Raw genomic sequence first — 16179 nt, 5'->3', positions numbered from 1 at the left:
TTTATGAAACTTTGTCCATCTCGCACCAGGTAAGAATCAATGTCTTAAAACTTATCCACCTCCAGCAGCAAAGTAAGAACATAGTATTGCATCCAAAAGTAGCTGAGCTGGATGCTTTAGGCATGTAGATTTCACAGCATCCCCAAGAAAGTATGTGCCTTAGGTTTGTTATCGGGCTGAAGTGAATACATTATACCAAAACTAAACACAAATAAAAACCAAATGCACACTCTTACTTAAAAAGTAAAAGCAACAGCTTCAAAGTGTCGCACCTGCTGTGCAGCCTGCATCCGAGAATGTAGCGAGGTGGTCGGGATAGATGACACAGAGACCGGTCGGTTGCTTTAAGAAAAACTTTATGTTTCCCAAGTCAGCTTAGGAGGAGACTCCAAGTCCGCTTAGGAGAGAGAAGTCTCTCCAGGAAAAAAGAGCTTCCCTTTTTAAGGACTTCTGTCATCCATCTACATATGATTCTTTCCAGACTTCTCACCCTCCTGGCTGGTGGTTTAATCTCCGGCCCCAGAATCAGGGAGACACAGCAGGGGAACAGGAAGAGGCATCTAGCCATAGGGGGTGTCAAAGTCATGGTATCTCAGTGAGTGAGCCCTTATCTGAGCCCTATCAAGAGCTTTATAGCACTGAATTGTTTTCAGTAAACATTACACAGCTGCCTGCTCCCAGGCCGAAGGGGAAGTGGGTTTCTGCTCAAGGTCTGGTGTCCCCACATCAAAGAGTACCCTTTCCTACTGTTTCTGAGATGTTTCCTGTAGGCATTTCGGGCAGATCAGGTTGGGACAGGTATTCTGGCACTCAGGAGTCACAGTGTTACACAGCTCAGATAGAAAGGTATCTTGGAACTCAGGAGCCAAGGACCACCACAGGTTGCAGTAAGCTTAGCTGCTTACACCCTTGCCTCAGGAGAGGGTCTTCCAGCTGGGGATGTTTGCCCAGTGTAGCAGTTTTGCTCAGGCAGGAGAAGGTTTCCAGATGAAGTTGCTACAGTTCAGCTCTGCTCCCAGGAGTGGAGAGCTGAGTGTAACAACTCCGCTCTGCCAGGGGAAGGTTTCCGCGGCAAGTGTTACAGCCCTGCTGGCTCTGCTCTCTCTGCTCTGCCCAGGGTGGTCTCTGCTCCGAAGCAAAAGAAGGTCTTCACCCGAAGCTCATCGAAGGGGTTTATTGGGAGGGAAGAATCCAGGAGAGCGGCAATGGACAGCCAGATAGCAGGAACAGCCACAAGCTGAACAGACACAGGGTTTATATTGGGCTTCCAGGGTGGGCATTGGTCAGATTTCAATGCTGAGCTCAGATTGGCTAGAGCTCCTGCTCAAGGATTGGTTAGTTTTCAGCACAGGGTTAGGGTCAGATTTGGCTCTGGTTTCAGGCAAGGATTGGTTAGTTTTCTGCACAGGATTAGGGTCAGATTTGGCTCTGGTTTCAGGGCCAAAGTGTGTTTCTTTCACCGACTCTGATTCCAGGGACAAAGTGTGTTCCTTTGGCACTGGTTTCAGGGCCAGGGTACATTTTTTTTGGTTCTGGTTGCAGGGCCACAGTGTGTTTCTTTGGCTCTGCTCAGGGTGTGTTTCCTTTTCCCTACATTTCTAATTAGCTGAGACAAGAAAAGTGTAATTTTGGAACTTCTGAATGTCCTGTAGATATAAGAAAGTACAAGAGGTGTGCTTAGCTGGTTTCCACTCCTGAGCTTCGACACAAAGTCATGTGCTTTCCTTGACTGCCATCAATAGGAGGGCGGAAATGTACAGATGGAATGAAAGCCAAACGGTGGGAACTCTAGTCTCCCAATTGCACTCTCTAGGACAGCCCTGCTGTCATTCAAACGGCTTTTTGTTCACATTGGGGTAGAGTAGGCTCCATTTGATTCCCTGAAATAGTATGTTCCTAATTTTTATTAGACAATGAATTGAAGGCATTCTATATGAAAACAAGAGTGTCCTTATTGCCTTATCTTTCAGGAAACAGAAATGCCTGGAAAGCTAATGTAACCTGTCTGGTCACTAAGCATAGATTTATGTCTATAAAGATTCACATGACTCCTTGGACAGGCACACAATTTCACTAACCACCATCGAGCATCCCAGGGAATGCTCTCCTGGAACCCTACAAAATGGAATGTCCCCCACTGCCAGAGGTACTAACAGCTGGACACATAGGGGTTCAAAGGACTCAACACAGTACCTAAGCCACAGGAGGCCCTCAAAAATACAAAAACCAATCTGTTTAATACTTTGGTCCCTAAAGCTATGTTTGTTTGTTTGTTTTGGTTTTTTGTTTGTTAGTTTATTTTTGTGTTGCTCTCAACTTTGCTATTTTATTTAGATGCCAACAAAATAACAGAGTGCATCTTGTCTTCAAGATATACTTGATGAAACCTTGATACATTATCACACATCTAAATATTTATCCCAAAGCCACTTTCAATTAATCAGACTGAAACATCAGCCCTTTGTTTCTCGGGAATTCCTCTCTGGGGTCATGATACACCAAGGAAACACTAAGGAATGCCACATATAACTGCCATTTTGTTCTTGTCTATGCCCAGATATGATGAGCAAATTTCTGATATGTAAGCAATTACACATTTCACAGTACAGCTGCAAAGAAATGTCTTGTGATTTAGAATTCTGCTGAAGCTAGTTTTTTTTATTCTTATCAATTCAGATTTCTAAAATTATCAGTAGTCAGCACTAATTAAGGACTTAGGATTTCAGTGCTGTATGTACTACTTACACTAGAGAACATTGTTGATAACATTGTTCAGAGATCTGGGGAGGACAGTGAGGAGTTCAAAGCTGCTTCTTTCCAGAGCCTTTGTCCTTGATTGTCTCCTGTCACTGAAGTAAGTCTCTGAAGCCTTGTGCTTAATCTCATGATAAGGGCTCCAAGGACCCTGCCCAATTCTCAGTATTTCCTTGTAGGTTCCTTTGTTAAGTGTGATGTAGCATATGTAGGTATTTCCCATTCACATATGGGTGATACTGCATGGGTGAGGATCAGGTCTTATACTAAGGGCTTTGGATGCTCCAGCTGTGAGTACATGGACAGAGCTGGGGTATCTGATGTCAGGGAGACCCAATTAAGGGACCCTCCTCATTTTTCAAACAGAGGGAGGTTTCACTGCTGACTCTGCGTACCAGAACCAGATGTGTCCTGAAGAGAGAAACTTCCCAGGTGGACCACTTGCTGACTCCTGGGGCCCTCTGCCTCTCCTCCTGAACCGTGTCTCTAACACCGATCACTTCCCATTCATAGCAGATACCCCAGCCTCACTGCATTGTGTATTAACAGTGCCTCATACACATCCAATTTTGAAGAACTAGAAATTTAAGGTTCAGCACACACCTCAGGGAACTGACAGCAATTGGAGTGGAGTTAAAAATTGTCCCTGTTTGATGAGGTAAGAAGGTGTTATACAGATATGATATCTTAGAATATGCATTTGAATATTTGGACACACAAAAAGTATATCAAGTGCATATACCAATTTTATTGCTCTTTGGCTCTCCAGAATCTTCCCTAATGATCATTTTACAGATAGAGAGCTATACCAAGGCCAGGGCACAAGATTGGATTGAGTCAGTTGAACCTGGTCTGCAAACTACCACCCCTCTGAGCCTAGATGTTTCCAGACACTGTTGGTAAAGAGGTATACAAGGGTATGTGCATCAGTAATTTATTTAGGGTTCACCCTTAGTGAAGTCACAGGGGCAGTGAGAAGTTGTGTAGGAAGAGAGAGAAATAAGCCTGTAATATTCTACAGGCATCTAAAAGGTGCTTCATGTCATATTTCTAACTTTCCTTTCTAGAAACAGGGGAGATAAGCCACCAAGATTCTTCATTAGCAACTACTGACCCATGGCAGAACTTGTATTTGTGAAGTGAGGTAGTGATATTCCAATTTCCTAGCAAGATCAGTTCTCAGGACAAATTCGGCGGCATGTGGGCATTCCTCCAAAGTGAAGACATGGCTTCTGGGGATAGAAAACAAGCTAAGATAAATGTGGTGGGGAAGTTAGAATACAGGCATGAGGGAGGGATCAAGGCTGCTTTTAAAAACTGTGTGAGGGAGCCGGGCGGTGGTGGCGCACGCCTTTAATCCCAGCACTCGGGAGGCAGAGGCAGGCGGATCTCTGTGAGTTCGAGGCCAGGCTGGACCGATAGCCTCTGAAACAATACAGAGAAACCCTGTCTCATAAAAACCAAAAAACCAAAAAACCAAAAAACCAAAAAAAAACCTGTGTGAGGGACACTGGGTGAGAGCCATTCACGTCTACACGGATGATCACCCTTGTATAGCCTGGTCACGGGAGAGCATAGGGAGTACTTCTACCCACCTAGTGGAGAAAACTGAAACTCTGGAAAAGAAGGGACCAGGAGCAAGGGAAGTTGTCAGTCAACACAAGCGGAGTGACAAATGACTTAATGAAAACTCCTGAAACAGACACTGACCCCATGCAGCTTTAAGAACAGAGCACAGTGAGGAGCTAACTTGACTGGAAGGAAACTGAGTGCCCAGAAAGCTGGTAGAGAAGGCTTTAATAATGCTTAGGGTGGACGTAAGGAAGCCCAGGCAGGCCATTATCATCCTCAAACTGCCTGTGCGACTTGGCTGCAGATGAATGGATGCTATGGTAATGGATTGCAAACCCTCAGGCTTAAGGCAGGCAGCCGCTCTGTCAACCCTGAACTGGCTGTCCTCAGACTTTCAGACCCTAGCCTGAGAGACTGAGTGCTTTACCTGCTTAGCATTCTCCACGAAAACAGGCATATTTGATATTTAGGTGCACTTTAATGGACCATTAAAAGAAATTAGATTGATTCATTTGAGAAATGAATGTCTCTCCCTGCCCCTACATGGTGAAACTCTTAAGTGCTTCCATTTAGTAGGAATGGAAATTACCTCTCAAAACATTACAAAAACTAATCATGCCAAATTTTCTACGTTTCCACAATTTACTCTGCTATCTTTCCATTTGCTTTGATGAGTAGACACTGGCGGTTCCTGTTCTTAAACTAATCATTCACTACAGGCCAAAATCACTTTGATAGGCACCTTTCTTCCTACCATGACGTCCTAATTGATCAGTCCCTGAGGGAAATGAAATTTTGTTTTTCTTTACCATCTCAAAAGGAGTAAGAAACAAGAGAATTTATTAAACAGAACCTTTTTTATGGAGGTAAATATCCAAGGTTAAATGTCCTTAGCAATCCTCCATTATCATGGACACTTTTTTCTATTTTTTTATTTAAATTAGAAACAAGCTTGTTTTAGATGTCAATCACCGTTCTCTCTCCCTCCCCTCCTCCCCTGTCCCCCATTGGCCCCCATCCCATCCTCTCTTTGCTCCCCAGGGAGGGTGAGGCCTTCCATGAGCCATCTTCAAAGTCTGTCATATCATTTGGAGCAGGGTCTAGGTCCTCCCCCATATGTCTAGGCTGAGCGAGCATCCCTCTGTGTGGAATGGGCTCCCAAAATCCATTCATATGACAGGGATAAATACTAATCTACTTCAAGAGGCCCCATAGATTGCCGAGGCCTCCTCACTGACACCCACGTTTGAGGGGGTCTAGATTAGTCCCATGCTAGTTTCCCAGCTATCAGTCTGGGGTCCATGGACTCTCCTGTCCGGGCCTAGCCCCCACAGAATCTCTGAGTTGTTTGTCAGCTGATAGCCACAGGTGCATCCTGTTTTCTAGTCCTGGCTTACTGCCCCCGCATTGCCCCACTGACATCAACATCTAGCACAAGGAAAACATGCTCTCTTCCACCTGGGGTTTTTCTACTGTGTTGTAAGACAAGAGAGAGACCTCTTAGCACTTGCAAAATAAAGACACTTCTTAGTACAAACAGCTGGACATCTGGCCTTTCTTTTCCTGATACCTCGGAGTTGCTTGTGGTGTGGGCGCTGCACTCTTCCTTGTTCAAGTCAGCTGTCTCTGTAGGTTTCACCAGTCTGGTCTTGACCCCTTTGCTCACTCCTCCCTCTCTGCAACTGGATTCCAGGAGTTCTGAACTGAACTCCTAGTATCATGAGCATGTTAATTGAGACCCAGAATGAGAGGTGGGGGCTTGAAATAGCATAGTTAGATGTTTAAAATGTCTCATGTCTATGTTCCTTCACAGGAATACCTTAATACTCACATTTCAATTAATATCCATTTTTCCCTCTCCTTATTGTTCAGGTTTCCTGGCTTCTAAGATCTGAGCAATTTGTTGGATACAGGAAAATATTGCTTTGATCTCATAGATTCAAATAGTATTTTAGGAATAAGAAAGGTAACTTGTGATTAATTCCTTCTACACATACACACACACACGTACAGCCACATATGTACAAATTTATATGTATGAATATGATATTTAATCTTGACTGAAAGATTAACTGAATCTGGGATCAAGGAAATAAAGTGTCTCTGGTTGGGACTGTGGGGCTGTGGGCTGTCAGGCATTTTCTGGAAAGATTAATTGAGAGCAGAAAGATCAAGCTTGGTGTCAGCCCAGACATAAAGAATTCGGAGAGGAAATCCAGGTTACTTTTGCCTGCTTCCCTTACTCCCTGATGTTGAGTGAATCTGATGTGTGGCTATTCCTACTGTTGCCATCTGTCACTTACATCGGATACCAGTAAGTATCCTTTGTTAAACCCAGCAAAGTAGACTCTAGAGCCATGGCTCTCCTGGAACTGCTGAGGCATCATTCAACTTTGTGGACAGGCAGCTACCAAGTTCTAGTAGTTTTCAGCTTCTCCAGTGTACAGACAGCCATTGCTGAACTACCCAGCATGCATCATGCAGGTCAATCTAATAAATCCCCTTTGCAATACATATTTGTTATATTGCTCTGTTCCTCTAGAGACCATGACTATACAAAAGAAAAAAGCATGGCTTCCGGGGTGTACTCCATTGCCACTGTGTTTAGCTAGCCAGCCATGGGCAAGGCACACTGAAAGGATAAGACGGAACTTCACAGCCTGGCATTGAGATGGATGGTCAAACATCTTAAAGAATTCATGGCAATGCTGCAAATGATGTCCACATCACAAGTATCCCCATCCAACCTTTGCCTCTTCACTCAAATTGCAGTTCCCAACGTCTCACACTTGATTCACACTGCAACACATGTGTTGACTCCATTCATGAGCTCTCATTAAAACCATGGTAAGAGTCTTCTTTGATAATAGGCTGAAATCTGTCTGGCCCTTTTTACAATATGTATCAATCATGGTACAGTAGCCCCATCAAAAAGCTCTCAAATCCTTCGCGACCTGACTTGGAGGTTGAAGACTCTGAGTTAGGTGAGTGGAAATTTAGCGTGCATAGATGCAGGGTCTGACAACAGTGTGTACAATCTGCCTCTTAGATAGCATCTACCGCTTCCCAGCTGTAATGACATCAAAAGTAGAACAGAGAGACAACATGATGAGTCTTTATTTTCTTTCAGATTTTATGACAGTTGAGGGATGCCCTATATAACCACCTGTAATCCCTAATTTCCTATTTTGGTAGTAATCAAGACTCTAGTGTCAGGGCCAAAATTTCCTGTTAGGAGCCACGTGGTAGCCTACTTTCAGATCAGCATATGAATGCTTGTCCAAAGGGTCTCTGTGAGACAAAACTCATGGAGATGGTCTCTTACTAGGCAAGGACAAGTGGACCTTGAGGCAGTGATGAATACCGATGGGCCAGCATGACCTATACACTCTCTTCTCTTTTATAATGTTGGTGATTCGCTTGGTGGCTTTTAATTTCACTTTGACAGTCACACATGGGACAGATGTGATCATTCCCAAGAACCCCATTTTTTCTCCAATATTTTCCCTTAAAATCTTTGGGAACTGGTGCTTCTCAGGTTCTTATCTGGAAATACCAGCTGTCACCCCAGGCCCTGGGAACTTTTCTGATTCAGTGCTGACAGGATCTGAGGCAATAAAAGTTAATGGGCACATATAAGAAAGCAACATAGGGGACATCAACTATGCCTCCCAATTCAAAGAATGGTGTGGCGTGATGGAAAATGAGTGCTTTATCAAAGTTCACCCTGTATAGAGTCTTAGGCATACAGGACCCCTTTGCAGGACAAGCAAACAGTCAGAGAAATACAAACTAATTACATGAAAGCAGCTTATGGCAAATGCCTCCTATTTCTGTAAATGTGCTTTGTTAAGTTTTGAATGATATCACTGTTCTTGAGAATGTGTGTCTATGCCTATCACCTTTTAGCTTTGTAAGGACAGGATGCACCCAGCTTGATAGTTAGCCAAGCTGGCAAAATGCAGAGCAGTGTTGTTTTTGGTTTAAAAGTTGTTTTGATTCAGAAGCTGAGAAAACATGTCTGTTTCTGCCTGAGGTTAACACTGGAGAGTGGGAAAAACATGTTTGCTTTTGAAGTGTAAATAAAGATGGTTCAGGATATTTGGGGCTGTCACTTGTGTGAAACTTACTTGGTGATCAGACATTTTGTGCACTAAGGCCCTTCCCATCTCAGGGCCTAAACCCAGCTATGCCAGGACCCTGCACTTTCTAGTGTCCCTAAATTCACACAGAGGTATCCCTCCTTTGTGCCTTACACTAATGCCTGTGAGCATGTCTAATCCAATCACAGTTGTCACCTAATCGAGTACTTGTCCCTTCTCTGACACTGGGATCTTTTAGAATGCCCAAGGGAAGGATTGATCCTAACCTAACCAGCACGAGCTCAGAGCTTGTTACAATCCACTCAAGGACATGTTCAGACAACTAAGAAGAGAATAATTCACCCATTTCCAGAGAACAATCTACCCAAATTACCTTTTTAAAAGTAATATGGTAGGTAACTCAGGGACACACAGGGTATGCACATGGAATTTGCTCTACAGGATCTAATCATGAAATAACCGTGGAAATCTATCTTGGAAAATTCAATGTGAAGTTTCTGAACCTACAGAACCTGCATCAAAGTCATATGAACCATGGAAATCTGCTTCCATGTAACATTTACTAACATGCTGGAAGGAGAGAGAAGGCATCCCCACTGTTTAATTGCTGAAAACATCTTGCATTTGAAAAGCATTGGGTTCATGTGATCAAGGTATTTACCTTCATCTCTCTGTGCCTTTCAGACAAAACTTCTCTTAGTTATATGGCACAAATCCAGCCAGTCTGACTTGTTTCTCCTGTGGTCCCAGTTCTCATCAATACACTAGATCTGATCCATATGGATACAAAGAATTAGGGGCCCATTTTGGTTACAGCAATTGCGGTCATACTGTGGCCTCTGACTGATCATCCTTCCATACCATCATCTAGAGCTAGTTTCTCAACCTTCCAGGCCCCACTATGAATCTCTTTTTCTACTTAACTGCCCTGTTCCTGCTCAGCTATTTGCTCCATCAGGGTCAGCAAACCCTGCCTCTACTGTATTACTCTCATCACTTTTATTTCATGAGATGACTATGAGACCATCTGATGAAAACACCTATATCTTCAAGTATATGACCAAGATTCTACATAAAGCAGAATAGTTAGGTAAACAGCTATGATGTGGGATAATGCTTTTTAACACTGTAAAGATTTGTCACTTATATTGGTTTAATAAGACACTGACTGGCCAGTAGCCTGTAGCCAGGCAGAAAGTATAGGCAGAGCTACCAGACTAGGAGTATTCTGGGAAGAGAAAAGGCAGAGAGACAGTCAACAGCCAGAGGCAGAGGAAGCAAGATGAGAATGCCTTACTGATAAAGGCTACTAAGTCATGTGGCTAAACATAGATAAGAATTATGGGTTAATTTACGTTGTATGAGTTTGTTAGTAATAGGCCTGAGAAATAGGCCTCTGTGTGTTTATTTGGGACTGAAGTGCTGCAGGACTAGGTAGGGCAGAAACTTCCATCCACACAGCAACACTACACATGACAGCTACACTTAGCCTAGTGCACAATTATCCTAAGCTTTCTCTGAGCTGAACAACTTTATACCTATTTCCCTCACAGAATTCATTTGGTCCACACCGCAAGCCTGTGATGCCATTCACAGATGAGGCACTAGGAAATCAATTGCTGGATCAACTTCTGATTTCACAAGGCTTGGAAAATGGGAAGAAGGACTGCAATGTGCATACGGCACTCTGGTCTACTTATTCCTGCCTCATTAGACTCAGTATGCTTTGTCTATGTCCACATTAAATACAATTGGAACAAAAGAACAAATTAAATATACTACAGTGACAAGACAAGTCAATTAATGGGAGTTAAAGACACCATTGACCTCACTTTGACGATCCTAGATATTTTTTAGTTTCCTCCTATTTTGCTTCTAAAACACACATTTATCTTTTTTCCTATGTAAAAATACCTAGAAGTGATAGAAAGTATGTTTAGATAATTGCCTGTAAATGGCTGTCAGTGTCCTCACCATACAGGGTTTAAAGTGAGTGCTTTACAGGAAGGGGTAGAATACATTGTCTTTCCAGGTAATGATGGACAGCCTTGGCCTAGATTTGACCATTGAGATACAGGAGAAAATCCATGTACCAGTCCAACTTATAGTCAGGAAGCAATGTAGAATTCTCTTTGTCTTATCTCCTGGCAATGGAACTACCATGTAAAGTAGTTTGGTACTCCAACTAGACGCAGAAGCTCAACTAAGTCTTCAAGCAGTGAGCTTGCCATGTGACCTGTCAGTGAAGGAGTCTTGAATGTTCCATCCCAGCTGAGGCCTGAGGAGACACTAATGCATCCTGAGGCTAAGCTTGAAAAATCAAGCAGAATGGGACATTGTTTTAAGCACCAAGTTTTGGAAGGATTTGTAGACAACGTAGACATAGACAGAGGAATGTGATATCACTAGAAAATTCGCCTTGAAGGAGAAATAAATATACACTATATCTCTCACCCATGAAACTGATCATAAGTCACTGCTGGTGTTTGTTGGCTTTTGTTCTAAACAGAATATAAGTACAAAACTCAAAGACATGACAGTTATTACTCTGTCAAACTAGACCAGAAAGGAAAAGGGCTTTAGCTTGAAGTTGAATTTCTTGCCGGCTTTCTATGTCTTTGCAGCACCATCTCAGCCAGTTCCTTCTCCATGGATCCCCAAAGCTCCTGCATGCCCAGCAGCCTCTGGACCTCATAGCTGGGACTGCTCACTCCAGAGAAGGTGCTGTGCAGTTTTCCTGTCCATCTCCTTTCTTTTTCTTCCTCTTTCCTGAAGGCTGAATCATTTCTTCTAAGACTCACCAGACTGTGGTTTCTGCCAGATTTGCTCTGGAACCTCCTTGTACTTCTGCTCTCCGGTTTTTCACAAGTATTTCCTGTCCACAAGGTTCTGTATTTCTCACTGAGTTCTGTCAGACTGGCTCCTCAAAGTCTTGAATTTCCACTTAGATCTACAGCATCAAAATTAGGACCTGGGTTTTTCCTGAACATCTTTTTACAATAGTTGATGGCATTCAGAACCTCTACTGTGACTAGAAAGTACCAGCACAACTGCATACTTACTTGGTCCCCTGAAGTCATAACAACAGGTTTCTCCTTACATATCAACTGGATGTTGTTTGTCATCCATTTCATCCATGATGTGACTTCATTCAACCTGATGCAAAGAGCTTCCCCCTAGCTACCAGCCACTTCTAAGGTGATTTTTATTCAGCTAAACCCTCTTGACAATAATGTTCACCATAGGACCATTTCCAGAAGTGGGTTTGCCTTTCCTGAACACATTGGTCCAACTGTTGACAGTGAGCATTGCCCTGTGTTCTGCTAGACCTTGACACACAGGAACATATGATAGGTTAGCCATAAGGCAGGAGCCCTGCTTTCTACTCACCTGACTGGCCAACGATGGAAGCACTCAGTCTGTGGGGGATCCTTGTGGACATTTTCAAGGTCACTCGGATCTGGTAATACCTAAGAAAAGAGCAGAGACCAGGCCATGACAATATGACTCCTTAATGTGTCTTCTAAAGTGATCTAGACTTAATATGGAAAGCCACAGGAAATCATCGAAGGTCCTAGATACCAAGCATTCAACTGGAAGGAAAAAAAGAAAGCATTTATTGTAGCAATGAAAGGGTAAGAGACAGGAAATGGTGAGACTTGACTTGAGATCACATTGAGACTGAGCAAGTTTGGAGGTGATGCCACTACAGAAAAGGACAGATGGGTCATATAACAGTCTTATGAAGATATGCTTCTTCTTTGATCTAGGAAAGAGATAACACAATGCAGGACTGAAAATCCAGATATGAGTTGGCTTGCTCTCTCATCAAATAGAGTGTGTACTGTATTCCCTTCTTCCACACACTTCCTTGGGGCATGCAGAGGGCAAGCTGCCTTTTCTGAATATGTGCTAACCACTCTCCCCAGTGTATTTGTTTTTCCATATGTTTGTTCCGTCATGTCCATGTTTGGAACTCCTACACAGGCTCCTAATGGTCTTAGTGTCACTATCTGTGTCCACTCTGGTATTTGCTGTCAACGCCCTTTCACTTGTATGCACACGAGGACTATTTCTGGTGTAATTGTTCTCTCCACACATTCACACCCATGATGGAGTGAAATGTAAATAAGACAAGGTAAAATGGAAGAAAATAGACCATGGACAGATCAGTGACCATTGTCTCTTTGTGCTTCTAGCTAGGAAGTGTGTGCCACCATGTCAGTGGAACCACGGGGTATTTCTAGTGAAGGCCGTGGGTGTTACTTTGAAGTGCACATGATAGACATGGATACATGACTGGAGTCTGGGTGACAGTTTCGAGCTGCTCAAATATGACATTATCTGTAATTTATGAACTTTCTCTGGCATGTGTGAGCTGAGTGAGTTTGAATATCCTGTATAATTTTATGAGCTTATTTTGTATCTGTAAAATGAAAAAAAAACAAAAAAAGGCCCATAAATGATGGGAAAACAAAACAAAATAAAGGAAAAAAATGGTTACTACCTGGCATGGCATCTGCCTCTAAAAGACAGAACAGTCAGTGCTCATGTTCTCCTGTTCCTTTCCCCAAAGCACAAGATGAAAACAAAAAACAAAACAAAACAAAAAATCACCTCTATCAGCACAAAATAAGCACAAGGAGACAAAGATGGGGAGGCAGATAGGCCAAGCACTTGGAGTGAAGGAAAGACATGGTAGTGACTTTCTCGCCTTCTGCTTTTGCCTCCTATGTCCTAAACAGAATATTGGGGGGCGTGTCTTAGTCAACAAACTAGAAACACTAATGACTGAGCATACACAGACACATACACACATGTTACATATGCACACACACATATATACATACACACCATATACACACAAACACATAGACAACACATATATGCCACGCACATACACACATACACATGCACACCTATTCACACACACACACACACACACACACACACACACACACACACACACACATACACACACAGCCAAACAAAAAGGGAAAAACATAGCAAAACAGAAAACGTTTAGATAACAGCTGTCTGTGTCCTTCCTGCCGGTACCACATAGAAATGTCAGAACCTCCACCCACAGCAGAGGGTACAGTTACTAGGCTGTAAGAAAACTTCGCCTGGACGGTTAGTTGAGAGCAAACTTCCATCTCCATCTTCCATCCAGATTTTCATCTTTAGCAGATGGTAATGACCCTGGTTTTAGTGGAGACCATATAGGGAACCTAGAATTCCACCTCTACCCCATAGTAACAAGGGCATAAACACACTAACAACATTTGTGGGTATTTTATTTTGTTTTGAGAATTTCATTCATGGATAATGTACTAAATGTATTTTTTATCATGTATACCACTCAAAGTTATTCTATGCTCCAGCCAAGTCCTTCATATATTCATGACCCTATTATTGTTTTACACACACACACACACACACACACACACACGAGAGAGAGAGAGAGAGAGAGAGAGAGAGAGAGAGAGAGAGAGAAAGAGACAGAGACAGAGAGACAGAGAGATAGAGAGAGGACAGTCTGTGAACTGCAGGAAAAATCTTCTCAACATGTTTTCTTGAAGCAATTGAACACCCACGGAAAACAATAATTACAAACAAACAAATCTCAAATTTAAAACCCCACTTTACATAAAAAACACCTGTCCTTACATAGGGCAGTAGTAGTACATCCCTTTAATCCCAGCACTCAGGAGGTGGAGGCAAGCTGACCTCTGTGAGTTCAAGACCAGCCTAGTCTACAGAACTAGTTTCAGAACAACCAGGGCTGTTACACAGAGAAACTTGGTCTCAAAAAATAAAAATAAAAACAAACAAAAGAACCTGTCTTCAAATTGCTCTTGTACTTAAATGAAAAATATAGACCTATAAAGACATACACAACTCATTTACTATGGAGAAATAAAATTGGTGCTTACCTAGAGCCTTTACCACAGTGGCTAATGCTCTTAGTACTGTAAAGTGCCCTGTACACTACCAAAGGAAAATTGTAAACATCAACACAGATACAAACACTTCTATCTATAATAGCATCCTACATGCAGGACCCTAGTACAATGGTGGCATAAAACTTGTAGCAGTAACCAGCCATATCTGATCTAATTTAAGGTCCTCTCCATAAGATGAAACTCATACCTGATACTGTATGAGTGAGCAAGAACCTGAGATTAGATAGCCCAGGGGCCTAGAGGAAAACTAAACACTACTGTTCATAATATTGAACTTACTTAGAAAAACTAAATGCAATAAAATGATTCCTAGTGACATTCTGCTTTACTCATAGATCAATGCCTTGGTCAGCCTTCATCAGAGTAGTTTCTTCCTGCAGCAAATGAGAACAAATACAGAGATCCACAGGCAGACAATATACACAGAATAAGTGACCTAGGAACAGTCAGCCCTAAATGGAGTATCTCCATCAAATCCCTTCCCTCAGTATTCAGGGAAACCCGAGGAAGAAGCAGGAGGCAGAAACAGTGTAATAACAAGAGGAGATGCAGGGCACTGAGAAAACAAGGTTCTCTAAATACAGGGTCATTGGAACCCACAGAGACTGATGGAGCACGTACAGGGCCTGCACTAGTCTGCACCAGATAGGGTCCTAGAGTTGAAAGGAGAAGTGGACACATGCTCCAATCCCTAACTCAGGAGCCATTTTCCGAACCACTTGCAAATGAAAGCTTAGTTGTATCCAAGGGAGTCGCACTGGGGAAACAAACTCCTCTTAACGTTAGACTGCATGCCCAACAGTGGTTGGTCAACAGAACATGAACTCAATTCAATGGTACCTTTGGAGGTTTCTTGTCTTATAATGTCATATCAGAGCTTTATCTTAAATTTTATTTTTAAATATAGTATTAATTTTTACTTTTATTTATTTATAATTTATTTACTATACTGCAGGTTTTGCATATTTATTATGGTTTTCAGTTTTCTAGTTTTGTGTTTTTATGGGATTCCTGAGCATGCAAATGAATGGATCTCTGCATCTCTATTTGTTTCCTCTGCCTTTTCTTGGGTTCTTTTCCTTCTGTCTGTCTGTTTTGTCCTATTCTGATTTGTTGAGTTTTGCTTTATCCTATTATGTTTTATTATTTTCTCCTAAAAGTCTATTTGTTTTCAAATGAGAGACAGAAATAGAGTGGATTCAGATGGGAGGGAGGGTAAGAAGAAATTGAGACGTGTAGATGGACGAAATCTATATACAGATATATGAAAAAAAATCATTTTCAATTAAAATGATAAATCTATAATGCATTAAGATAAAAATAGAAAAGCTTTTAAATATGTTCCACATACAGAACTAAGAGGACTTCTTAATATCTTAATCCAAAACATGGCCTATAAAAGCAAACAGGAGAAAATCCAATTTCATTAATATAAAACACTGTTTTCAGTGACAGGGGTCACTGAGGATCACAATCAAAGCTGCAGCAGAGAAAAGATTTATAAATCTCATGTTGATTGAATTCATTGCTTGTGAATTCCATCGTTGTAGGCTCATAGACTTGTTATCATTTAGTGAACTTCAGATTTGAAGCTTATGTCCCCTTTCTGCTTATTCACAGACATGAATTTGACTGTGATCAATAGAAGCATCTGACATTGGGACTGAATGGAGATTGAGGGAAAGAGCCTGCAAACACATTTGCATTTGGCAATGTTGTGCTTTGGGTTGACTTCTTCACAATTAAACATGTCCACTCCAGAGTGGTGCTTCGTGGCTAATCAG

The 16179-nt window shown here is 42.2% G+C and overlaps 1 protein-coding gene across 5 annotated transcripts in view; it reads right to left on the bottom strand.

The window, feature by feature from the left end:
- The window catches only part of Fam135b (family with sequence similarity 135 member B), a 328330-nt gene that overhangs the window by 177414 nt on the left and 134737 nt on the right, over window positions 1–16179 (bottom strand). For all 5 annotated transcript variants that reach the window (XR_005873157.1, XM_040735574.1, XM_040735575.1 and 2 more), the window contains exon 3: window positions 11820–11899. Coding sequence is in view for 4 of the 5 variants with exons in the window: in XM_040735574.1 (XP_040591508.1) it covers window positions 11820–11899 (80 nt within the window). In the remaining variant the exon portion in view is untranslated. The remainder of the gene's footprint in view (window positions 1–11819; window positions 11900–16179) is intronic.

The sequence above is a fragment of the Mesocricetus auratus genome, unplaced genomic scaffold (genome assembly GCF_017639785.1).
Source record: "Mesocricetus auratus isolate SY011 unplaced genomic scaffold, BCM_Maur_2.0 Super-Scaffold_100047, whole genome shotgun sequence".
Taxonomy (NCBI): domain Eukaryota; kingdom Metazoa; phylum Chordata; class Mammalia; order Rodentia; family Cricetidae; genus Mesocricetus; species Mesocricetus auratus.
Note: the sequence above shows the minus strand (reverse complement) of the source record. Positions and strands in the feature narration are given on the sequence as shown.